Genomic DNA, 27,163 nt, shown 5'->3' with positions numbered 1-27,163 from the left:
GATCAGGCTTAGAAATGCCGTCCATGTGGTTAAGCGCACCCGATCTCATCTTAACGGCCTTCCGCTTGTCCTTTAATCCTGTGCTTTGAAACTGTATTTACTTTAATTCTGAGTGACAGGGAGAGTGCGTGTAATCGCTTGGACAACCCCCCACACACCACAAACACACATACACAAAACAACTGGCCCTTTTATGGTCTTTTTTGATACGGCGGGTGGCTTTGGGGTGTGTCTGTTTTTATAGGATTAGCGTGCCTCAGTCAGAGCAATGACTTAGTCCAATCTCTCTACGTTGAGAGGTTTCCTCTGAGGCTGGGGGTCCCCTGAGGTCAAGCGAGGACACGGTGTGAGACGAAGAATGGGGGTCCTTCAGCTCTCAGCGTTTTTCCAGTTATTTTGCATCACTGACAATTGTTAAAATGAGCAGGTCTTACCTGTCTAACACATTCAGATCCATGGCTTTATGGGTTTGCAACAGCTTGTAGTGTGTGTTTCTATAATTGATCACACTGAACATTGATACGTCATCCCTGAGAGCAGGACTATCTCAGCGCTAGGCTAAGATCGAGAGAGACATGTGTTCGCCCTCACATCATCACCATCTCCACCATGATGCTCTTCCTCTGAAGCGGTGTGGTGTTAGCAGAGTGGTGCTCCCACCCTAGACAGACAGGCCCATTGTGACAGATGAGCTCAGCTGCAGTGTGCAGTGTAGGTACGTAGGTGTACTTCGTGCTTCGTGGCTGCAGGTTTTTTCCACAAAAGTCGTGGAAGACACGAGTGGGTCATGTCTCACTGTTCCTGCTGGATGTGCCCCCAATTCCTTTATTGATACTGGTACAATGGGGCCATGAGGCGCAACAGGGTTTCTTCACTCTGACAGTTTGACAGCAAACACAAATCCTGTTTACGCTTTGCTGTTCCGTTTGTGGCACAAGATAAGAAACCGACGTCTGAGTCAAGTCGTGGGTCAAACAAGAACACCTGCCCTCAACCCTTCCTCTTGAACAGGATCCGACAAGCTGGTGTACTGGTGCCGTTTGGCAGAGTCCATGACTCGGCATGAATCTTATGCCATCTAACCCGTAAAGTCCACAGTAAACAGCTCACAGCCTGGCCCATGCTGACCACGTAGACCCCTTCTTACTGAGCTCATCCCCTATCAATCTCTCCCTAGCTCTCGTCTTTAAAGGCCCCCGCCTGCATGACAGCTAAGACCGCTGGGAACTCCCTGCTAACCCCTGATGCAGTTTGTCAGGGAATCGGCCTTACAGAAAATGGCTCATGAACGGCATAGCGGGGCAGTAACACAGACATATATGTGGTTAATACCGCGTGCGCCCCTTTATTTTGCATTAAGGTGTAACCTATCATACTGGGCTGTTTGACAGATCACTTGCAGACCCGAAATTCTCTTTTTCTCATTTTCCTCTTCTCTTTCCTGAGCTTCCCACCCTCACCGTGAAGGACGAGTCTTGGCGCAAAGCAGCCGCTTCTCGTTACAGCGCCGTTTCCTTGGCGACAAAAGACTGTTTTCACTGAGGAGATATAATAAAAGATATTTATTCCCCCCCCCCATGCCCCCCCTCTGTCTTTTCTACTTTTTCACTCTGGAACCAAATCTAGCTCCGGGTGCGCAGGCCATTTTATTCATATTATGAGCTGGTGGAAAAAAAAGATTGCGGTAGTTAGAAAATGAACCCAAGCAAAGCGGCCTGGAGGGCTGCACTCGTCTCCTCACTTTTCTCAGATCCTCACATGAAAAGGTTATAACATTCAGCTCTGAGTGCTTCGCTTTGTGCTGCTTCTGTTCATGTTGGGAAGACATGACCATTTCTCTCTCCCCGTGACCCCGACCCCAATCCACCACTGTCTCAGAAAGGGGACCAGGCCATCACCCAGCTGTCGGAGGAGGGGGCCGAGCCGCTGATGTTCGAAGTCCCACTGAACGACACTGGCTCCGCTGGCCTGGGAGTGAGCCTGAAGGGGAATAAGTCCCGGGAGACGGGGGAGGACCTTGGCATCTTCATCAAGTCCATCATCCACGGGGGGGCGGCCTACAAGGTATGGAAATTCACAGCTCAACCTGAGCTCACCAGCTAACCCAGGCTGTGCTGCTACAGATTTTTTATTGTTTTGCATAACATGGATTTTTGTTGAATGCATTTTATTTAACCAATTGCATCACCTTGAAGTATGTTATGAGTTATATCATCAAGGATTTCTAAATTGGTTTTGATTGTGTTGTGGATCCTTGCTGCCTTTGCTGACAGCTGTTCCCATCCTGACCCCCATGTAGCCCTATAGATACCGTGATGGAGGGCAGCTCTCCAGGCCCTTTCCCACCACTCTGCAGCCCATGCCCTTCCCTCTCTTCTCCATGATCCATCCGCAGGTGTCTCCAGTGGCCTGTCCCATGCTTACTAACCACTGGCTTACAGCCTGTGATGTTTCTGTATAAATTTTCTGAAGAGTTTTGAATTCCTAACCCTAACCCCCCTGTTTTGCCTGGTAATCTGTAGCGATGGTCACGCATCACGATTTTGAGTAAACACTTCCCGTCCTTGGGGACTTTTCAGTTGGGATGTCTTTCCTCCCCTCCCACGCTGGTGACCTCAACCTTGAGAGAGTTTCATGTGACACTTCACACTTCCTATGTTTTTTTTTTTTTTTTAAAGTTTGTGCTTGCACACACAGCAATTTCAATGTGTGTAAAGCCTCTCTCCGTGACCCCGTGTGACTACACACACTGGACTCCAGTGAAGCCTGTATCTGCTACCACGTGAGGACGTCTGAACATTTGACAGACCTCAAGAAATCCCCGTTACCTCCCTTTTCAGGAAAATGTAGATAAAAAACATGTTGACGATCAGCATTGCCGAGTATGAAAATAGAGGAAGTGCATCACATTTTTTTTCCTTTATCTAACATTTCTGCTGAACATTCCAAGCAACATTATTTTAATAACCACTGATACCAGCAGTGAGTTCTAGGACTCTGCATACAGTACCTTGGAGCAGAATCGGTTTACTGAGACAATGATTATCCGAGAGCATGATCCTGGTACGCGATTGCTCGGATTAGGATGTGCCGTGGTAACGTTCTCTTAGTAAAGTGAAAGCCTCCGGTACTTGCTGGCCTGCAACCTTTGACCTACCAGATCACACCTGCCTCTGGCCACCCACACAGCTCTGACCTTGTGAGAGAGCGAACAACACCTTGGAGGGGCATGTGCCTGGGGAGATGCACTTTGAGAAACTGAACCCATCACTCGGAGTGTGGGGCCACAGGGCCGGAGCTCAGTACACACTGGCAGCCTATCAGCAATATTCCCTCCAGTTCTACTCAGTTCAGTTCAAACATGCATCACGTGTGTAATGAGTTTACTCCATCCAACAACAACCACTTGTTCTGAGCAGGGGTCACGGCAAGCCAGACTAACCCAGCAACAGAGGGTGCAAGGCCGAAGGGGACACACCCAAGACGGGACACCAGTATATCTCAGGGGACCCCAAGCAGGGCTCGAACCTCAGCCCCACTACACAGCGGATATCAACCAAACCTGCCGCACCAACCACACCCCCCGATGAGTTTGTTCTTGCTGTTGAGTCAATAGATATACATATAATGAATGTCGTAACATCTGAAAATATAAAGTCTAAATACTGTCAGTAAAGTAAGGGACATGACTACCTCTCTTTTTTTATTATAATGTTTTCTCTTTCTCTCACTCTCTCGGCCTCTCTCATGAATGCTTTCTTCCCTCATCGCGCCATTTCATCCAAAATTACTGTACTAATGAGTAGCGGCAAATTATTGACCAAGTTAGCAAATTTTTTAGCAGATTTTTTGTAAGCATATATTACTTTTATTTATCAAGGCTTGGGATGCATTTCGATTTTCTTCAGTTCATTACGCTGCCTTCCAGTTCATTGGCTCTGTAATCTCTGAGTGTGATGCCCTCTGCCGTAGGACATCGGAGGAGCCACATGGTGTGGCTCAACACTGAAGTACAGCGTTAATCCTCGCCACCATCTGCGTGCTGGATTATGTCTGCCGTTGTTCATACCAATAATGCAAGATCCATATTGCCTAAGTTGTGTCGTCGGCCCGCTTTCGGCATCCGGCAGACGCATACCTGTGTGCATCTGCGACTTGTACTGAATAAGCAGCCTGGAAAATGTTGGAGAACTTCTCAATCCTTGCCCATTTTCACGGGCACGGGGATCATTTAACCCCCCTCACACCCCACCCTGCACACTTTTCTCCTCCTTTTGTGCTACGGTGCGGATAAGCCTCACCCCTCCCGGTTGCTCCTGCTCATCCAGAAGGAAAAGAGATGAAGCTTAACTCATCACGTGTCCTCTCAGTACCTCTCTGAGCAGTCCTCTGCGGAAGATAAGGGCCTGGGCGGGTACCTGATGGGGTGGAGCTGCCCAAGTTTCTGGCTCCTCTCAACCTTACATGCCTAAGTAGGGGAGCTTTGGTTGGAGTGGATGCTGGGAGTGGAGGGTTGGTTTGTACAGAGGGAGTGACACACTGTGTGCACAGCTGGATGGAATGTGGAGGTTTTAAGTGCTTTGTGCAGTTGGCTGGACTTGTTTGGTGTCTTGACATAACAGTCTCACTTTCATTGCGGAGGATGTAATGAATAAGATGTGATGAGGAGCTTCTGTACTTCTTTGGATCACCCGCTCCATTGACACCCACAAGCACTTCCTGTGTCTGATCATGGAGATCATTCTCAAAGAGGCCCAGAGTTGGCTAGTTGACGCCCTCACTAATAACAGCCCAACAAACACATTACTGCTGGTTCAAAACTTAAAAGCTAATAATGAATTCCATCTGTCCTCGTACATCCGAAGTGGTTGTATCTTGTTCTCCCATGTCTGTACCAGCTCCCAGGCTAAGAATGCTACGAATGACACAGCTGTCTTCTCTTCCTCCCCCTTCTCACAGACTCTCCAAAAGCCCTGCCCCGTTTTATTAATGCGCTAATTAATGGTATCATCACAATTGTCATCATCAGCACTCCAGGCACCATTTGCAGATTTTCACAACGTACTGTTGCAGTTGCATATTTAGTGTGTTTAAATGACCCATTCTGTTTGCTCCAGCTGTCTCTGTCCCCGCTGGCTCCTAATATTGCTTTGGGCAGGAGTCCATTTACGCTGATTGTTGCTCCTGAGAAGAGCCGATAATACCGTACATCATAACTCGCATGCTTTCCACATGTGTCCATTATTCTTTTCACGGTAAACAGATTCCATAAATGCTCCTTTTGTGTTTTAGCCATTCTGTAGGTCTTTTATGTTGCTTTTATCAAGGCTGCAGAGTTAGCTTTTGGTCAGATTTGTTTTCCAAAAAGATACAGTTGTTCTGTATCGTTATTATTAACCAGTATTTCGGTTAGATTTTTTGCACAGCGAGTAGCGCTGCTGTCTCACAGCCTGGGTGGTTGAGAGAACGTCGGTTCGATCCCCGCTCAGTCTGTGTGGAGTTTGCATGTTCTCCCCATGTCTGCATGGGTTTCCTCCGGGTGCTCTGGTTTCCTCCCACACTCCAAAGACATGCTGTTCAGGTTCCCCCATAGTGTGTGAGTGACACAGAGAGAGTGTGTGTGTTCCACTGATGTATGGATGAGTGACCCAGTATAAGTAGTGTATCTAGCAGTGTAAGTCACCTTGGTGAATAAGGTGTGTGGGCCGATAACACCATATAGTATCCATCGTAAGTTGCTTTGGAGAAAAGCGTCTGCTAAGTGAATAAATGTAAATGTCCAAGACGACATACAGCATCAGCTTTGTATACTGTACTAATTCAAATGCTTCACAATTTATACAGCTGCGTCATTTTTGCTGTATCAATTCAGGGCAAGTACTTTGATCAAGGCTACTGTAGCAGGAGGGGAAATTGAAACCTGGGCCTCTAAAGACTATGCAAGCTGCTGCTCCGTAACCTTCTGTCAGTTGCAGAGGGATCCATGAGATGTGGATCCTCACCACTGGTCAAGCCCAAGTCTACAGTGTTGAGTTCAGGAATTCAGGAGGAACATGACAGCATGTCAGTACTAACAGGGGTTGGAAGTGCAAGGGCCAGATCAATGAGAGGTCAGTGAGGGGTCAATGAGAAGGGAAGACCTTATTGAAGTCCTATCTGTAAGTCTGTTGCAGCAGTCCAGGAGATGGGCCTTCGCCTGATCCTCCCAACTCTTTCTTCATCATGGTCCTCTCTATGGTACATAGCAGTTTCCTAGCAACACTTTACACCTTCTGGCCTGATCTACATCCTCTGGTCCTGTGAGGTTAAATTTCAGCAACTATATACACTTTATACCGCGCACTATATCCTCAGTGCATAAAACTCAAAGAAAACCCTTTTTAAAAATGTTGCTGAGAATCAAATTATGTCCATCTGAGACTGAAGTGTTAATGCAGCTTATGAGACCAGCACAAAAGAACCTATACATAAAAAATGAAGCCTTCAAATCAACAAAGTAATCCGGCTTTCATTTTTGTTGTGTGTAACATCAGGCTGTTTCAATCCCAGCCTGTTCCTGCCCTCCACTAAACCCTTTGTGTAGTGGCAGTCCTTCATAAGCCTCGAGATAAGAGAATGAGGTCTCGGAGCTCCTTTATGAAACACCAATTAATATTCATGGTAATAAACTTGAGGGCTTTTTGCGCTCCGTGTAAAAAGCATATCCGGTAATGCGGCCGTACCAGCGAGACCCCATCTCGTCCACTCAGTCATCTCATCCTGGACTGAGCTCATTGGTGGAGCATCAGAGCAAACGGTCTTTTCATTCCCTGTGTAAATGTGACATAGTGTACAGGCTGATCATGCCAGCCTCTGGATGCCACTTCATGAGTGCAGTTCCACGGCATGCTTTGTGTGCATTGTTGAGCTTCATTAAATCAATATTTTCCGTGCTTTGGAAAGACTTGAGCAGTTCAGCGGACAGCGCTGTCACTTCACAGCCTCCAGGGCCACAGGTTTGAATCTAACCTCGGTCCTGTTTGCATGGAGCTCGTGAGCACTTCGTCCTGCACTGTAGTGACATACTGTTCCGGTGGAAGGGTGACTCTACACTCGGTTGCCATGAGCACCCTTTAGTGGACTGGTGACCCCCAGCTAAGGGCACACTACTGTGACCCCATCTCCTTCCAAAATTCTGCTTCCTTTGCAGCAGTGGTTCATGACAAATGAATCATCTCAACCAGTGTTTTGACCTGATCTTGTTCTCCTTGCTCTCCTGCAGGATGGCCGCCTACATGTCAATGACCAGTTGATTGCTGTGAATGGCGAGTTCCTGTTGGGCAGGTCCAACCATGAGGCTATGGACACCCTGCGCTACTCTATGTCCACAGAGGGCAACCTGCGAGGCACCATTCAGCTGCTTGTGATGCGGGCCATGGAACAGCAAGGAAAGGTGGGCCCCTGTGGCGGACGCCGTCACCACACTGTCAGCAGTGTGTTTTTGAACTTTCAGGAAGAGGCGCGTTGAATCTCTCAGCAGTACATCTCTGCATCAGTCTTGTCAAGAAGTTTTCCGAGAGTTTTACACTTTTATTAGGTCATCGCTGAAATCTCTGAAACAAAATAAATAGATTTGACTGCTGATGCTGAAAAAACACATGAAATAAAGGACCGCTTGGCTGTCTTCTGGAACCGAGCGACGGTCGGTCTCGGCAAGCTAAGAACAGGCCTGTGTTAATGCACACATACAGAGACACACACACACACAAACACACAGGCTGCTGAGTTCCAGGTTGATGGTTATTGCAGACCCCTCCTGAACCACTTCATACCACTAGCTGTGTATGCAGAGTGCCTGCCAGCTATAGTTACAGTAGTCCACCAGAATAAGTGGTCACATTCCATGCCAAAGATCTCGTGATTTCTGAATGCTCTTCATTAGAGCTCACACAAAACCAGAGGACATTAAAAATCTTTGTGTTATCATTGGCAGTGTAGTGAGTTCAAGGCAACACAGTGGTGCTGCCTGTTGTTCCTGGCTTGCGGGCAAAACCTGGGTTCATATCCTGCTCTGTCTGTATGGAGTTTGCTTGTGTTCCTCTGGTTCACCTGGGTTTTATTCCCACACTACAGACATGTGTTTCAGGAATGCTGGCAAATCGAAGTGTAAATTTGTCTGTGTGTGTGTAAGAAATTTCCCTGCAAATGGACTGGTGTCCCTTCCTTCTGGGATAAGCTCCAGTCCACCATGACTCTGCATTGGAAACCGGTTAGTGGATGAATATAATGACACTGACACAATATACTTTGAGTGTTTTTTTTTTTTTTTTTTTAACAGCAGCATCATATAACCTTTTTTTGTAAGATTTGGTGCTTTTTCAACATGAACGGCACTGTCCTTCTGAACGGAAATCCGAAACTTGTTCCCTCCCGGTTTATAGGTCTTCTCCAGGCAATGGCAATTAAATATATATTATGGTATGCATTCCTCTTGTTAAGTTTCACTTTGTACTGTATACATCTTACTTCTCCCATTGTCTCAGACAACCTAAAGAAACGGCCATGAGCGTATGCACACCTGGGGTTCTGCCAGTGTAATGGATGAGGATTAAATGGAAGATCTCCCTCTTCCTCACGTCCATTATTCTGCCTCCATCTCCACAGGACCACCAGAGATGCGTCTGCATCTACATTAATTCAATTAAGTCTAATTTTGCAAAATTGGGCGGAACAAGAGCCCGAAAAAGAGAGAGTGTAACTTTGAGTGAGGAAGGAGAGCGAGAGAGACGTGGGGGGTGGGGGGGGGGATCTTGACTTAAAAGCCTTGGCAGTGGTGTAGAGGCTTTTAGCGGATCAGGACGGCGGTTGCTCCTCTAGAAGAGATGTCCCGCACCGCGCCTCTTCAGAGTCTGCAGGGAAATGCTATTACACCACAGCCAGATCTAATCACATCCTTTCACCAGCGCTTTCAGGCAGCCGTCTAAATACCCCCCTCGTAATCTGATTACACCATGAGGCCTGATAATGAAATCTGTCCCAGGGAGCACCCGGTGGACCCCCCGCCTGTCCCATGTCCCTCTCCAGACTTATCAAGTCCCCGAGACCACGAGAAGAGGTCGTCTCGGGCTCAGTGGGGGGCCAGGGGTTCCCCGGCAGCCTTCCTTTGTTTTAAGATGCAGGTTGAAATCCCATCTTTGTTCTCTGATTAAGACCTGCGCTAATCTCATATTGATGGGCTCCGATGCTAAGGTTGTAGCCATGGCTGCCGGCGCTTAGTGAGACAGATGGAATGGCAAGCGCAGCATCCCCCACTCCCTGGACACACAGCCAAGGGCCGTGGGAAGAGATGCCCCCACCCCACTTGTACATATTCTCTTCTGCTCTCCCATTCCTCAACCCTCTGTCCCCATCGCTCATCCTGCCCCGGCTGCTTCGTCTCATCGCACGCCCCGTGTTTCCTGCTGTGTCTTTGTAGTCGCCGCTCACTCAAGTCGGGAAACAAACATCAGAGAGACCGCCCCACTTCCCGCTTTCCCACCTAGCCCCTTTCTCTCCTTCTTCCTTCATCCCACAAGTCTTGTCAGTCAAATTATAGGGGCAGATGTGCCCCTTTCCCGGTGCATGATGGGGCTGTTCTGAGCTTCACGGCATGGGAGACCCAGCGCTGTCATCCTCTCACACCTGTCGGAGGGAGAGTTTAAGGCTCGCTTCTCAGCTATCACTCAATGACAGCCCGTAGCCACCCCTCGGAGGAGTTGGCCCAACATTCTGTTTTGACAGTCACCATGATTACACATGTAAAACCGTTACTCTCGCTAATTATGGGACCGAACACCTGAATAGAGAGACAAAAGGCACGCAGCAAAACAACCTCAAGGTGTATCACACATCAAACCAGACACGGTGCAGAAAGGTAGCTGTACTGGCAGAATGACTCACTGACGCCTTCCACTAGGGGATTCCATCTTGGCATTTCTGTGCCTTGAAAGCAGTCTAAATGGCAGTTTTGGTAGTCAAAATGTGACAGCTGTTCCAATTATTGTACAGCACCGCAGTTCCTCAGGTGTGATTTATGAATTTATTTATATATGTTCATTTTCTTTGTGGTGCTAGTAATTACTACCCCCACCCTGGTGCACGTTTGCAAATGCATGCACAGCAAATGCGCCCCTTTAAGTGTCTCGCTGTCGAGTAGAAGCGCTTCGGGGTTCATGATCCTAGGAGGAAAGCAATGGTTCCACTAATATTTCTTTTCGTGTGTTTGTGGTAAAAAAGGAACATCAACCTCGTTTAAAGACAGCTGGCTGTGCAGTGGATGAAGAATTCAAAGGAGCTTTCAATGAGTTTGCCTGTAATATTACAGATGTGGAAGGTGCAAGCCCCACCCTTCATGATCCTGACCAATCACCATGTTGGAGTAGGCGTATCCTGAACAGTATGAGCCAATCAGAGCCAGAGCTACGATCGCTTGCTGACAGCAAACACACATATGCAAAGTTACAGTAACAATTTAATAAAACATCATTCCTGCCTGACATTTCTGATAAATAGCTATTGTGTGAGGACACAAAATGTAATGGGCAGGAGTTGACATGGTTCTTGTAATATGAATAACTCTGCATGAATCACTCTATGATCTGTGGGGGAGCTGGTAGGGTAGTGGTTAGAGTTCTTAGCTTTAGACCCAAAGGTTGCATGTTCCATTCCTACCTCCAGCTGTAATTCCCTTGAGCAATGTACTTATCCTAAAAATTACCTACTTGTATAAATGGGTAAATGATTGAAAGTAGCTTTGAAGAAAAGCATCAGCTAAATGAATAAATGTAAGTTCAAAGGTATAGGTTCTTGTTAATGGTAGAAAAAAAGGTCCACAGGGAGTAGGAATATGGTGGTGGACTAAGAGGATGTGTCTGTGCTGACTTGGGTGAAAGGACTGGACAAACTGGTGCTGAAGTCTGAGGGGAGATTACTGATGATAAAGTACTATGCACTGAAGAGACACCCTGGTTCTGGTTGGATGTGCAGATTTCAAAAATGTTTGTGTTTTTTCATTTCTTTTCGTTTTCTCAATTTCCTGTTAATTTTCATTCATATTCTCTCATATCCTGTCTCATTGTCCCTCTTACAAAAATTGCAAGTCCTGTGCTCTGCTCTTATAAGGCTGGGTGGCAAATGGAAGAGTTGGCTGGGGAGACCTCTTCGATCCCAGGTAATCTCATTTAATCTCTGCATGTGAGGTCCACGCGTCAGGTAACGTGTGCCTGCTGCTGTAGCCATGCCCTTCAGTGCCCAGTTCCCATCTCACTCTGGGCTAATCCACACAAGCCGCCATGATGGAGTGCCTTGCGCTGCAGGTCCTTCAATCCATCCAGGGGTCCTTCCCACAAGAAGAGCAGTAAGAGAAGAGGAGTGTTCGCAGAGAGGCACATTAACAGAGCTCTCTGGTCCTTTGTTGAGGCCTTTTCTTTTCATTTGTTCAAAATGTGGGTTGAGATCAGCCCTCAGAAAAGGGCAGCATAATTAAACAAAAGGGTGTGTGGGAAGGGTTCACTCTTTCTTCCAGTCCGCGAACAACAAGAAGCAATTTACACTATTTGGGAGTGAACAGTATGTGCAGCCACTTTGCTTTCCTAATGATGCTCAATTAAAGGCCGGGCGCCTCACAGCGCCTGACCGTCACATTAGGAGATGCGACTGATGTGCTTCGCATTGTCCTCTGCATTTTAAATCTACTCATCACATTAACATATTTTATGCCATTTTGGCCCAGGGCAGAGTAATGAAGTGAATTGCTATCCTTTTTCCCCGGGAAGCGGATTGGAAATGAGCGAGTCTGCCGGAGTGGCTGCAGTCCCTCCGAGAACAGACACCTTCACTCAGCGACTGAATTAAGTGCACTTTCCCATTAGTGTGGAAAATTCTGCTTTTCTCGTCCTCCTCCTCCTGACCACGGGTGCTGTGAGAGCAATGGGAGTGAAGCTGAGTTCATGGGTAGATGAGCATGGTTCATTTTGGCTGCTTCTCTTTGTGTTTTTCAGTTATTATTGGTCTTTCATTTATCTCACACCCTTGTCCATGGAAAGCGATAATGTTAGGGCTGTATATTAAGCTCCTTAGGTAAATCTTTTTATCTCTGCAGTTGGGTAATTTTCACTGTATCAATTCAGGGTAAGCACCTCGCTCTGGGGTACTATGGCAGCAGTAGGCTTCAAACCCACACCCTGTATATTTGGTCTCGACAATTTTCCTTGTAAAGCTTCTGTGGCAAATTTGTACACTGCAGTGTTGGCGGTGAGACCGTAGGTGATGTGGTGGTTGAGGCTCTGATTTCTGACATAGAGCCTGCTGGTGGTTTTTCTCCCACCAGGGGGTTTGCCTTTACTAATGTCCACAACTGGAACTGCTCCAGTAAACATGCAGCTGAGTAAACGTAGCAAACTGTGTGCTGCTTTGGATTACATGTTGACTGACCAAATAAATATCACACCAAGAACATATACCACTAAAAACAATATCCTTGTTCTTTTTACGTGATGGCTGCATTGCCAGTGTGAGATATTTAACCATTCCCCTTGATACCAGGAGAACCACATGACCGCAAACTCGGACCGTAGCGTGACCCGGCTGGCAGTGAACAACAGGCTCAGCGACCCGGTCCAGCCTCCCATGGTGACCAATAGCATCTACGAGACGTCAGGAGGTGAGTTGGTCTTGATTCCTAGTCATTTCCCACTTGATTGTTTTTATATTTATCATTGGTGTGTATGAATAACAGTTTTGTGGTTCTGTGTGTGTAATAGCATGAGAGTACCATTTTTCCCGCTAGACCCTTAGTGTATCCCATTCTGATGGACCAGTTAGGCCACACTGGACAAGACTGTGATGTGGATCCAGCAGGTTTAGAGACAGCCTTACCAGCAAAGATAAAAGGCATATATCCCCATTCCTTGGGGATCTCTCTGTTTACAGTCACCAGAGGATGGCTCTGACAGTGTCCCGCACCCCCACACCCATCCCCTCAGCACAACTCCATTTTCTTGAGCAATTAAGTGTCCACCACCTGTCATGTGGAATATGTCTTATTTACCTCTACGCGCATGTGGATGCATCTTGTGTATGAGCGGTGCAGACGGTTCTGTGCCATTAAGATCAGTACCGGTTTCGCAGCTGCAGCCCAAAACGGTTCCCCAGCAGTGCTTTATTCTCCGAGATGCAAAACACGAAAAGCTTTAGCTAATTCAAAAGGAGACTCAGTGCTTAAACTGTTTCATCCTGCTCTTGAGCTCGCAAACACCCATCTATGGGGAAGGAGAACCGTCCAGAGTACAGCCGTTATTAGCAGGGGAAAAAATATCATTAGCTGCTTTCTGCGGCGTGTTTACGCAGCTTTTATGTACTCGGGACGTTTTAACCTTGAAATGTTTTGTTTATGGAATGCATCGGTAAGTTGGGCTTATCAGCGTTTGCAGGATTGTTTGCACTGTACGTACAGTAGGATCAGCTCATACTGTCGATCGTAATAACAAACTGCCTCCTTTCCGTCCTCGGATAAAACTGTAATAAGGACGGAGGCTCTTCCATTCAAAATCCAGGAATCCGCTCTATTTAAGTCCCTTTCAGTGATTTATTTTTTAATATCTACACCTGTTTTTTTTATTTAACACTAAAATTCAAGTTCTAGCCACTTACAATAAATATCATATTTATTAGAACATATTTTTGTATGTTTCTTTGCAACTTGTTTTGCTTCCTTTGTCCTTCGCAGTTCTTACCTGTGAAGAGGGGTCATTTTTACCCCACAGGTAAGTCCACAGGGATCAAAGGCTTGGATGTTCACTGGCTAGAGTACTATTTGGCGGTGTGGCCCTAATAGGCCCCTCCCACTTTTGAACTGTGTGATATTATTGGATGACGGTCAGTCTGTGTAGTCATCAGTCAGCCGTGTGTCTCGACACCGCATTTGTGCTTCCTATAGCGCTCCCCCTTTACCACTGGTGTAGTGCAAGCGGTAACAATGCCATCCGTGATGTGATATGAGGGAGCGCCTGCCCGTGAACTGGCTGGCCCAGAGGGATGCGGGTGCCTTCGATTAATAACCCCGGCACGGTCCGCGGAGGTATTGATTCATCATCTGGAGAAGAAGCGTCTCCCTCGCTTCCGAGAGCAGGCCCTACACGAGATAAATGGGTAGCAGAGAGGAGCAACCGGCCCCAGTGAGGGGGGGCTACTTTGTTTTAGTTTAGCATCAGTTAATCTGCAGTCAGCACTAGTGTTCCAGCGGATGATCGAATGCACGTAGAAGCGATGCATCACTTTCACGCTGCGTCTCCGTGGTAACGAATGATGTAAAAGGACGGTGTGTACACAAACGGTAATAACCAGCCACCTAAAAGTTGGGATGTTAGGAGAAGCACTGCGGTTTCACCTCAGGTCCTAGCAGCGCTGGTGACATATCCAAAAGCACCCGTGGGAGCCAGCCTTCTGTCAAAAGCGCAGGCCTGGGCCTCACTGAGTCCAGGATCATCCCTATATCATTGGACACGACTCGTCCCATCAGCACTCTCTCCTCTGTGCTCCATGAAGAGCACCATGCTTCTGCTGTTCTCTTTTATTTATTTATTCATTTGATTTTTAAACCAAGCGGGTATAATCTGATTGTGGAGATAGCTGATCAGCGCTCTGCGCTGTTAACTCCCAAACAGAGTCTTCCACTCTTTTTATCTACGCAGTCCATTACTTTCCAGTGACATTAATCTCCATGTATTTATCTGTTTGATTTTTTTTTTTACATGTAATGTATTCCTCGTTTTTATTTTTCCTGTACAATAAACATCTTCCATATATCAAAGTCCCTGCTTTCTTCATGTGGAGAACACATCTCCAAGAGCGTTGTTTGGCCCTGCCCACTGTGTGAGGTCATTCCAATGGGAGGGGAGTGGGTGACACATATCCAGTCATGGGGACTGCAGTTAAACATGATGGTCAGAAATGTGCGAAATTTCCCTTCCAATCTGTGAAAGTAGCCACTAGCATTCCTTACTAACATGGAACTTTCTGGAGATAAAAACGTCACTCTAGAGAGAGAACAGCAGCTCCCTGCATGGAATGGTTAGAGCTGCTGTTTTTGAACCCAAAGGTCACAGGTTCAAATCTGACCTCCAGATGTAGTACCCTTGAGCAAGGTACTTACCGTAAAATTACCCAGCTGTATGATTGGGAAAATAACTGTAAGTAGCTTTGGATAAAAGTGTCAGTTAAATGTAAATTGAAGAAGTCACCGATAAGCATCTCGTTTTGCATGGGTGAAGCTCCAGGGAGAGGTGTCCGTCTTGTGAGCCCCAGTCCGATCCAGTCGGCGTGTAGAATCACTTGCATCTTGTCTTCTGTCCAGCCCTGCGTGTGGCAGCCCCGCATGGGAGGCAGGAGCTTGCTGAGGAAAAAGAGGATGATGAGTACACTCCTCCTCTCCCTCCTCGCCTGGAGAGCGGTGTGGAAAACACTACCCCAAGGTAAAAAGAGTCTCTTTTTCTCCTCCCGTCCGTCCTCCGCTACATTTTCCCTCCTCCTCCCATCCATATCACATATGTCATGCCTGGCATAGAAATGGCAAGATTAATGGGCCTCCCATAAGCCCAGATTCCAGAGATATGAAAGCCTCGCGGTTTTCTCATTTTGACGGATAGATCAACTTATTTGATGGATGGACGGATGGATGGATGGATAAAAAGCAACCTCTGAAATATGAAGGGAGCTATTTAATGCAAAGATAAATCCCGCCACCCTCCATCTCACTGGGTTTGTTGGAATGGCTAAGAATGTCCATGCAAAAAACGTGTCTTAATGTTTCTCCTTTCAGCCTAGAGTGGAAGACCAACTCGAACCCGGGGCAGCCTCCTCATCCTGCTAGCTGTCCAACCAGCCAGCTAGAGCACCACCCTGTGAGATCCTCCAAGAGCATGGATCTGGGTAAGAAAGGGAACGTCTCACACACGAGCCATGAAACATTCAGAAGACGTTCAGCATATAGGTACACAGATCATTAGCAAGGCATTTATTAATGTCCTACTTTCCATTTATGAGTAATACATGTGGCATTTACACCCGCTAAAGATTTTAAACTTTAAAGTTATAAATACTCCTCTGAATTATTAATGAAGTTTTAAAGATTAGTCAAATATTAAATGTATAAATCATAAGTGAAACTTAGTGAACGTAAGTCCGCACTGATGTCCTTGGTAATTAATGGTTGTTTATGTTTAACACAAAAATGCGTGAGAATGCTGGGAGTGAAAGAGTTTTTTCTTGAATAGGATACGTGACACCAGAATTAGCTCTCAACGTGCGCTAACAGCTCATAGGAACCGAATGTGAGAAGGTGATGTGGAGATAGTGGTGGCTGTCAAAGGTCATATGTGTTCCTGCTGGGTCGAGGGGATTTAACGTGTCGAGCTTCATATCTGCCTCCCTCATGCTGACACGTACACAGTCACGGGCCTCGCCGAAGCTCGTTCAACTGCCATTTATTTGCGTGGAAAAAGGGGGATAATGCAGGCACTCAGGAAACAGAAGCGAGCCCATTTTTGATATTAAATGCTAAGCGACGGGCCAAAGTGCACGTTAGGGTGCCGATCGATGTGTCCCTTAGACGTAACACAATTAATTTGTGTTGCATGTACAGATATCACAGATCTAATAACTGGAGCTCGTGGCAGATCTCTCTGATGCGCAACAAGTGGTGGACGTCACGTGACGCAGTTGTGGAGAATGGTCAGAATGGGAGTTCCCATTTTGGTCAGTGATCCCATTGGTCAGTGATCGTCAAATGGCGCAGAATTCGGACCCCGGTTCAGCTTGAGCTGCAGTTTGTGTTCCGAAGGCCTTGTACTGAGATTTTGTCATCAGTTTGCATGCGTGGTGGCTGCTGGTCTAAATCCCGTAATGGAGTCCAACTGTTAAATTCTTGAGTGTTATACATGACCCCAATTACCATACTGGAATATCCAGCGGTATAATTGCAAAGAATTGCTTTACATTTAAAATATGACTAAAGAAAAAGAAGTAAAACTAAAATAAAAACAAAATTAAACTGAAAAGGGAAGTGGACCAGAGGAAAGATGCAGTGGGAACGCGAAGCAGCTGCAGGCGCCGTAACGTTTGCGTGAGTCACAGCCAAACAGCCGAAGCTAAAAACAGCCCGTCACGGGTCCGCGTGGAGTAAACGGGCGTTTGCTATTTCCAGCCGTGTGGACGTGAGGCCGGGAGCCTGAGGTGAGCTCCACCGTGGAGACAGACAGAGGACGAGCAAGACTGAAATAGCATCTGGCGCGTGAAGCAGGGAAGTGGCCCCGCCGTGGCCGGATCAGTGCTGCGGAAAGGGTGCGTGTCTTTGACCCTGCTCATCCGTAGCGCTTCGTTTAAGAAGTGCTGAAGGAGGCTCGTCCGTAAATATCTTTATCCTCACACTGCGGCTTGATATTTTGCCTCACGGTGCTCCAAAAAGTCTGGCTGAAAATCGGGAACAGCAAAAAAAAAAAAAAAAATAGAAATGAGGAAATGGCCAAAGCATCAGCACTTTCCAGTGCTGTCTGCAATTTCCAATAAATAGTTGTTGCAAAAGGTCAATTTCTATGGTTTTAACCTAGAATAGCATGCCCTGTAGACACAGCTTACTTCAAAAGTGTGTTTACCCACCATGCAGTGGGCCTCTGGGAACTGCAAACGTTTCTGGGTGGGGTTTGGGTTCGTCATGAGCTGTTACTCTCAGGCGGCCCTGAGCTGAAGAAATCCTTGAGTTTCCACCCCAAAGTCCCAGACCTCAAGTGTATCTTGGTGACCTGGGCAGATCTATTTCAGTGGTTTCTTGTTCATCCCAGCCCTCAGCCTCTCAGACAGTGTCAGCATGCAGTGGACTCTGCGCTGCGGTGCGGTGGGGTACAGCACCGGTGAACAGTGCGAGTCCAGCTGGACAACCTAGGAAATACCTGCGTGGCACAAACTGGACAGAAGAGTGAATACAAAACAAGCCACAAGTGTCCTACACCTCAAAGAGCTGAGAAAACATGGCGCTTCATTTCCCGAGGAGTGGAGTTAGCAGCATCACCTGTGAGACGTGTTGGCGGTTAATCAAGGTTCACACATCATGAGATAGAGCACACACCATATCCTTGTACCAGGTGTACTGCACTGAACCATAATGCCATAGGGACCTGCCTCCTGATACACACAGACTCAGGTTTATCAAGCAAGGCGAACATGAGCGATGAGCGGAGTGGCCGCGACATCGTGGGGACAGCGCCGCAGTGAAATCGAAACGTCCTCTACGGATGTGATTGTTGCGATCAGTCTCAGAATTGACCGTGTCGGGCGAAAAGTGATCACGGCAGCACATTCTCACCTATTGGTTAAGGATGACCCTTTTTTTCCTTTTTTCATTACACAGAGAGCGAGTAATATTTCATTTGGCTAAAACACTGGATGCAGCACTTTTCCCATCACACTTCATTGGCCTTCCTTACTGAATGGCTTCAGCACAACGCTTCACCGGCAGCCCATTGGATTTCATTACCAAGGTGTCTCACTTATATCCCTCTCCCTCCCTCCCTCCCTCCCTCCCTCTGTCCGTTTGTCACAGATGCACTCTGTTGAAATGAGGTTGTAAGAGGATCCAAGCCTCTGTAGAGCATCAGAGATGATTGTGCGGTTTTACTTGTCCATCTCTGGAAGTGAAGAACTTTGGTCCATCCCTGAGTGGTAGTAATAGTCTTGGGTTCTTCCTCCTCACGGATTCCAGTCGCATGTGACTTTTCCTTCACGATTTCTTCCCCGAGACCCAAGTGCCAATCATGGCAGAGTATACACGGCACCTGACGCTGGATAGCGTTTCAGGGTCTTAATGTGGTTAAATTTTTTCCCTGTCTGGGTCTATGAAAAACGGAACAGCCCAAACCAGAAAATGGAAGTAGACACTCTCTGAGTCACATGCGGACAGAATCAAGGGTGTAAATGTGTAGCGCTGCCCAACCCTTACGGAGGACCTGGTGAGCAGAGAGGTTGGGTTGGACCAGCAGCTTCCCCATCAAATCCTATCCCATCGCTTCGGCCTTTGGAGGATTTCCCCAAAAAAACTGTGATCTGAAAGTGCCCCACGAAACCAAATTTAATCCAGCGGGTCTCCACTGAGAAACTATTAAGGTGCGAGGCCTTTCACAGGTGCCAGAACTAATCGTGTCCATGGGGCGTCTGTACGCCGTATCTCCTCTCCAGCACCTGTGGTGGGGGGTTTAGAGCACCATGATTAGTAAGGCCACAGCGGTCATGGGAGAGATTTGTTCAAGTACAGTTCACTTCTGCTCTGGAGTTTCACTGACCCGCTAATATTGCCTTGTTTTCCGGGGAATGGATAAATCCTGTTAAGGATTTCCTAGAAAGGGTAAAAATGAAGGTAAAAAAAAAAAAACTATTTACCTGGCTTTTAATGAAGGCATTTTGCAACGCAGCTCTTTTAAATCAACAACTGCTGTGTTTGTTTGATTCGGAAATCCTGCTCGGCGCCGGCGTGCTCGTGTGTGCCACCGAGTGTGTTTCATTATGAGTCCATTACGGAGATTTCTATAAGCTGATTGTCACGTTCCCGGCGAATGTGCGCAGTTGAGGCAGGCAGTGCGCAAACAGCACGTCTCACAATGGGCCATTGTCTCTGACGGCGCGTTCCCGCTCGTCCGCCGGCCGCGACGCGCGCTTTCTCTGAAGCTCAGCCGAAGCGGGGGCCGCCTCTGTTTTTGCGCCAGAGCGAGGGATGCTTTTCCCTCATTGTGTGTGGGGAATTAGCGCGCCGCTCAGATGCACAATGATATCACAATCGCTCTCTCCCAGGCCACTGCTCTCGGCCTGTCCGCGCTCCTGCCGTGATTGGCAACCGTTCTGCCCATTGTTCTCGGCGTCTCATCACGGAGAGCGCAGCCTGAGCTGGATTATACCCAGGACCCATTGTGTGTGTGTGTGTGTGTGTATGTGTGTGTGTGTGTATTTCTCTTTTTTCTCTGCACGTTCATGCATGTGAGTTTATGTTTGTGTGTTTATTCCTGTGTTTGAGAATGCCTGCGCTCTGCCTGCGCTTCCACATGTGCGGGGTGGGCGGAGGTAGCAGCGGTGAGGACGGGGGTCAATTTGTGGAATGCTCCGGAGGGCGTTCAGTACCCCCCGTTTGCCCCTCCGCCACCCAGCCTGCCGTTCCGTCTCTTCCCGCGAGAAAAATTGACCTCATGAAAAATGGAAAGGATTATTTAAAAGAAATTGCAGCGTAATGAAAGCCCATTATTGTGTCCTCCGGTGGCCCTCCTCAGGCAGCTGGACCCCCACCCCCACAAAGTCCGCTCCTCGGGATTAGTGTGCTCTGGCCCGGTCCTGGCGCTCGAGTCCATCAGGACACAGAGCCAGCGTTCGCTAGAGCCAAGGCCCATTTGGAGTGCGATCCCGCCCCTTTGTTTGCTCTTTCTTTTGATGTGTGTTTCTTCCTTGCAATATGAAAGTGTGTGCAGTGTGTGATGGGTCCGACAGCAGACGTGCGCTGCACAGAGGTACAGCCAGCTTAACACACTCCCTCTTAAATGGAAACTGGAGTGTGTTCCCTGTTAGGAATGAGTGTTAGAGCAGTTTTTATGTCTCCATGCTGGAAGTGAACATCTTCTCAAAGGATGTGGGTTCGAATCCCTGTCTAACCATAGTGCCGTTGATCAAGTCGCTTACCTTGAACTAATGCAGTAAAAATTACCCGGCTCTATAAATGGGTAAAGAAGTGTAGGCAGCTGGGTGTAGGCTACAAACCTGACAGAAAGTCACCTTATTGAAGTGTTAGATAATAAATAAACTGCTGAACATACCGCAGTCGTTAAAAAAATTACAGAAATGAATAAGTACTTAAAAGTCACACGTATGGAATGAAAACTCCATCAGCACCCCAAAACCAGTGCTCTCGCAGTGTGGTCTCGCTCATGTGTTCCGCTGTCCTACTCCGCGTTCTGACCCCTGGGCCCCGGAGCTGCCGGCCAGCCAGGCCTCCCCAGGTGTCTCTCACCCTTGTTCTCCGCACGCTTCCTCCCAGCGGGGCACCCATCTCCTCCCGAAGTCCGCAGAAGAAAGGCCCAGCACTGCATTTGTATTGATCCCCATTTCACAGTCCGCCATGTGTCTGCAATTACCTGTCGTTAAAAGGTAACTTGAGTTGAAAGGGTTTTTTATGTTGTTTTCCCCCACCCCCCAGTGCCAGATGAAAGCAACGTGGGAGCTCAGGCGGCGCACCGGGGGCCCAAGGGGTCCAGGGGGCAGGAGTCAGGTGAGGAATGCACTCCCCCTCCCCTCCCCTCCTGCACATCTTCAAGGAGGGCTTCCCTCACCCACACACAGCCTAATCCCACTTCGAGCCAGAATGCACCAGCGCCGCCCTGGTGGACGAGTCCATTCCGCACCACATTAAAACCTCAGAGGTCTCCAGCATCGCTCTCAGTGAAGTTTCCCAGAGTCCTCGCTGCTTGGCCCTGTGGGTCGGCGCTCTCCGTATACTGCTGAACTCCTCGTGTCTCTGCAGGATGCGAGACAATCTGCTGCGTCGATGATGGGTGTCGCCGTAGATCTGCCGCAGGCTGCCCGCTGAGGTCGCCGGACCCTGTGTGGCGCTGGAACTAATGGAACACATTTGCCCCATATGGTCCATCTCATTCTCAAAGTCCCCTTCCGTTCCGCACCCCCTACTGCCACAGGTTCCCGGCAAAGGTAGCTCCTCTCAGTCTGGCCAGTGTAATACTTCGCCCTGTGTCAGTCACGCGCGTGTGCCAGTTGTCCTCGTCGTTACATTAATGAAGCGCCACGGTACATTAGAGATGGAGGCAGATGCTGGGAGTAGCGTGGTGCCGCTCCAGTGTGTGTTACAGCCCTATTAGGTTCTGGAACACTGATCTCATGTCAGCGCATCGCGAGGAGAAACAGTTGCTTAATGATTTTTTCATTGTTCTGGGCTTCGTGGAAACGTGTTCTGACTGCAGCATGTGGGAAATAAAGCAGATCCATAAAACGGAGAGAGGGGTTTGATAAATGAGGCTTTTTGGGAGCGGAGTGTGTTTTCCCATCGAGCAAAGCGACAGGATCGGGGACTCGAGGCGGCCTTCGCTTCCATTATGACCGAGAAAGATGGGTCATCTTAAAGACCCAAAGCCAGGGTGGTTACTGAGGTTGGTGTGACACACACACACACACACACACACACACACACACACACACACACACACACACACACACACACACACACACACACACACACACACACACACACACACACACACACACACACACACACACACGAGTACCCCAGAGACAACAGGTTAGGGGTTTGAATAATGTTCTACATTTTCCTTTTGGCTTCTGTGATTTTTCTCCTGGAGACCTGTAATAAACGAGAGGGCCAGTAATATTTTTAATAAAACAATCCACTTGCAGGGGTTTTACTGATGCACAGGCTAATGTTTATCGACAGTCTGCCGAACGCTCTGCTGACGGTGTGTGTTTGCCCGACCATCGTTTTATAAAGGCCCAAATTCTTCTTTACGAGCTTTGACATATTTAATTAGCAGGATGGCCCTGAGAGGCCTGGCGATCCCATTTTAATCTGCCTAAAACCTGCTGGTGAGTGGGAGGCGGTGGTTTCGGGTCTGGAGGGGGCGCTCAGGTCTCCGTCAGGCTTGTTGATTCCGCCCCCTCCGGTGGCTATGACTCCGGGGCGAAGGGCGAATTCGAGCGCTTGCCTTACTGGGTGTCTCTCATTTTTGCCCATTGCCAGTGGACATCGGAGCACCAGAACAGGGCAACCGACCGCCCTGAAACCCTGCTCACGCACCAGCACCGGCAAGTACTAAGGGCCCAGAGGAGCTAGCTGCAATCACCGGCCGAAAACACGGCTGCTCTCCTCGTACCAGCTGTGTGGCTTCATCATCACTAAAAATCAGCAGTGTAAAACTGAGTAATTTTCCATATTGATACATTAGTTTTCTATTCATTTGTATAAAATTTCTCTGGTATAATTAATATTTTATCATAGGACTTTTTTACCTAAATGAGGGAAATACTATTCGTTAGGTTAGGGGGTTGTGCCATGTGCTCATTAAATAGCTATAATTGCAACAGCCTGAAAATGTGGACCTCATTTAATTATTCTTAAAGACACAAAGAAAAAAGGAGAAACGGGTAGAAATTCATAATTAACACGGAATTACGGAAATTGTTGTTTAAAAAGGCTGGAATATAAAGTCATTTACTTATGGGCCAGGGGGAGCGCGCGCGTGCGTGTGTGTGTGCGTGTCTGCACCTCTGTGTTTCTGCCAATCCTGTGATGACCCTCACCCACTGTTTAGAGCTGAACCTCTGGATGACTGTGTGAGATCTGCCCTCTGTGCCATTCCCATACATCACCCTGACCCCCCCACTGGTACCCCATCATCATCTTCTCCATCCAACCTGCTCTTTGGCATAAGCCCAGGACTGATGCTCCTTCCACACTGTGGCCTGTGAGCACTTCCCACATACCCAACTCACACACACACCTCCTCCGTTCCAGAGCCATCGCTACTTTGATATTTTAACTTCTATTTTTCTCCTCACTTTATTTATCTGTGTTGGTGCAACGCACCCCTGGTCCGCACTCAGGCCCCCAGAGTAGGCGCGTAGGGCTCAGCAGCCTTTCCTCCTCGGCGCTCCACTTGCAGAACAAAGTGGGCCGTCACTCGGTCCATTGTCCACGCCCATGGTTCAGATCAAACTTACATGTGCGGCTTCTTTCTTCTGTTTTTTTCCACGTAAGCCAACAGCTCTCTGCCAAACGGGAGCCTGTTGATCCCACTGTTCTCCGTTTTTTTCCTCTTGTCTCTTTCCAGTGGAGCTCGTCTCTGATTTGACTTGAAAGCAGCCATGTTGGACTGATTTGGATTGATGGATTCATTTGTCGCGAGGAAGGCCATCTGGCTGCTCGCGCACGGCGGTGCGGCGGATGCCTCTGCTGCACCCCCCCCACCACACGCCCACCCCAGCCCACTTTCCCTGGCACAGCCCATCTTGAGCGCCCGCGCACTCCATCACATCCACCCAACACATCCACCCACTCCGCGGCATCTCACCTCTGAGGGCGCTGCTGGAAACCGAGAATATCTCTCCTCACTTCGCCAGCACCTCATGACTGTCATTAAAGTTTGCTCCCCCACCGTATCTCATACTCTTCTGAAGTTATTTGGGTCTTTACATGATCAATACCCTCAAGAAGCACCAAAAGCTGGTTTAGGCATCAATTCTGTTAAGTTGCACTGATGAGGTGAAGAGCTTCCCCATGAAGGCATCTCCAGGCCATTGTTGATGAGTTCTAGTCACTTGGACTCCAGGTGAAGGTTTCTTGAGGCTCTTCTTGGCCTGACTCTTTCCTCTACTCCACGATTCCCTGGAACATGGCAGCCACACCTCCAAGCCTTCCCCCTTTCCACCCCTAATTCAGAGAAGGTGAGCTCCAATTAGAGGACTCCTTTCAATATCTGTCACCAGCAATTACGGAAGGGATAAATCTTCAACTGCATCTTGCTGGGCACAGTCTCTCCTTTGTGTTGATGGACGTCCGTAGCTCAGCAGGGTCGCTGTGGTGATGAACCATTTTGCTGAATGTACTAGAAGGAACTGATGAAGCATCTGTTGAAGTTGCTTTCTTGGGGACCAGCTTGTGACAACGAAAATGAATTGTGCTGACTGAGATTATTAACTGTGACCAAGAACAGAGGCATTTCCATTTAACTGTTCCTTTATGAAGCATTAATTATCTTGCTAATTATGTTTTCGCATGCGATTGTGCGTTCACTCCTCCCCCCGTTTTGGCACTCAAGTTTGTTACATTAATTGTCTGTCTGCAAATGCAGATTAATAAGGAGAAATGAAAGGTTGTCTTTGACAGTGTCAACGGTGAAGTGAAGCCGTCGAAGCGACTGTTGATGGATCGGTTTAATGGTCGGACCGTAAAGGATTCTGGGACATGAGGTTCTGTTGTGGGGGAGAAAATGTTTGCTGGCATCATAGTGCTTAGATTATTTACTCATTGATACATTTAATTTCTACTTATTTAACTCTTGGTAAGTACTTTGATCAAGGTTACTGCAGCACAAATTGGGATTTGAACCTGGGTCTCTCAGCAAGGCAATGGCACTAAACAATAAGGCATGGTTATGCACTTCTTCCATAACCAGACTTGAGCACGTAGACTCGCACCTGGAATTATCTTTCCATAGCAAATAGTAAACACTAAACACACACAGACACACTTGCTTTCACTCACACTAATCTCTTTCCAAAATTACACATAGGCACACAGACAAATTCTGTCATGAAACCACACCTGTGGACTTACCTGTCTTTCGCTTTCTGTTTCTCTCTCTCTCTCTCTCTCTCTCTCTCTCTCTCTCTCTCTCTCTCTCTCTCTCTCTCTCTCTCACACACACACACACATACACACACACAGAGAGATACATACACCTCTCCATTGCTGCAGAGCCCAGCGCCAGTGCTCAGTGCGTCGCCACAGTGCAGCAGCCCTAAAAGCTGCTTAATTCTATCAGGCCGCAGTCGTACAGCCGTAATTACATTTGTGACACAAATCCTGCTTTCAAGGAGGGTATTTAAGTCAGCATGCCTAGTGGAGCGTCTATTGCCGCTATTTATAACCCTTATTTCAAATAAAGCCTGCTTTGCCCCAAAAAGTCAGTGTGTGACTTTAGGTCCCCTGTGTGTTATTTTGGATCATGCATCATCAAGCACGAGGAGAAAGAAGTAAATTGTTCGCTCACAGGAGGTCGGTCGCCCCTCCAAAAAAGTATTAGTCGTACTTTATCCGACAATCACCATTTAGCGTGTTGAACTGAACCTTGCCATTGATTGGAGGTTCCCTGGGAAAGGTTTCCGTTTGATAATTAAACACGGCGAATTGATTTTTGTTTCCCCTTCCGAACCATGCAGGTGCACTCGGTCAGCTGCAGGCCTCGCCGATTCCGGTCTGTGTTTGTGCAGGTTTTCCACATCTCATTGAACCTCTGTGAATATCAATACTGAGCATGGGCAAATTAGTTTAGTTAAATTGGATTAATTAGGGAAATGAATACTTGAATCTTATTAGGCTGAATTAAGACCTACGTATAGACTGGACCAACAAGAGGAGGACTGGAGACTGCTAATCTGAACGTGATTAGGGGTAATGGTGCATGGGCCTCATTTTATTAGTTTGTTTAGACTGTCTGCTGGGTTCCAGACAGTGTTTCTGATGGTCCTTCCTAGTCTTTGCAGATATGAATTGAGAAATCCTGTAGCATCCATTTCCCTGGGCTGGGACATGGGTTTGAGTCCTGCTCAGTCTGTGTGCAGTTTAAACAGATTTCCTCCCACACTCTAAAGATGTGTTTCAGGTGGCGACTCTAAATTGTAATGGATGGATGGATGGATGGAGATTCTAGTATCTCAGTGAGCAAACTTTGCATTGTCATTTCTGAAAAAGCAAAAGTATCAGCTAAAAGAAGATCAGTTCTGCAGAATTGTCCATTCACCAGCCTCTTGCCATGAATGACCAACAGACCTGTGTTACATGTTCTTAGCATCCCTCCATGTGATGGTTGTGCCTTTCACACAGGAAGTTACTGGCCTTCCACAGACAAAGAAAGATTCTCTGGTGAGGGCACACTCCATCTGCCTGTTAACCTTCCACCATTTCCATGATCCATGGTGAAGAAGGTCTCCCTACCGGAGGTGTTCTGACCAAATTAAATTAAACAAATTGGGGATTAACTGGCTGGTGAATTATCTCTGGCACATCGATCCTCCAGCATAAGCACAGTACTGGGCAGTGTGTCTGGAATCTACAATGCGGGAAAATTCTGTATGTGATGGTAACTCTCCATAACTACAGCTCCACAGCGCCCATATCCATCACCCTGATGAATGTGTCGAAGAGCAGGAACTCTCCAAACACAAGCTATTTTAATTCCCCTCTTTGTATGTGGAGATGGGCGCTGAATACACAATAAGCTGTAAAGATGTAGAATGTCTCAAAAAGCACGTCGTAATCAGAAATGGCTAAAATGCAAAAGCAGATGGAGGTGCCCGATATCCCTGATCTTATAAT

At 47.6% G+C, this 27,163-nt stretch overlaps 1 protein-coding gene across 1 annotated transcript in view; it reads left to right on the top strand.

The window, feature by feature from the left end:
- Positions 1 to 27,163, top strand: part of LOC108918456 (partitioning defective 3 homolog B-like) — a 182,970-nt gene that overhangs the window by 81,366 nt on the left and 74,441 nt on the right. The window contains exons 11-16 of the mRNA XM_018725718.2: positions 1,879 to 2,064; positions 7,262 to 7,432; positions 12,562 to 12,679; positions 15,371 to 15,488; positions 15,836 to 15,945; positions 21,239 to 21,310. Coding sequence (XP_018581234.1) covers positions 1,879 to 2,064; positions 7,262 to 7,432; positions 12,562 to 12,679; positions 15,371 to 15,488; positions 15,836 to 15,945; positions 21,239 to 21,310 — 775 coding nt within the window. The remainder of the gene's footprint in view (positions 1 to 1,878; positions 2,065 to 7,261; positions 7,433 to 12,561; positions 12,680 to 15,370; positions 15,489 to 15,835; positions 15,946 to 21,238; positions 21,311 to 27,163) is intronic.

This window comes from Scleropages formosus, chromosome 14, assembly GCF_900964775.1.
Source record: "Scleropages formosus chromosome 14, fSclFor1.1, whole genome shotgun sequence".
In the NCBI taxonomy this organism is placed as follows: Eukaryota; Metazoa; Chordata; class Actinopteri; order Osteoglossiformes; family Osteoglossidae; genus Scleropages; species Scleropages formosus.
This window is presented reverse-complemented; position numbering and strand designations above follow the sequence as displayed.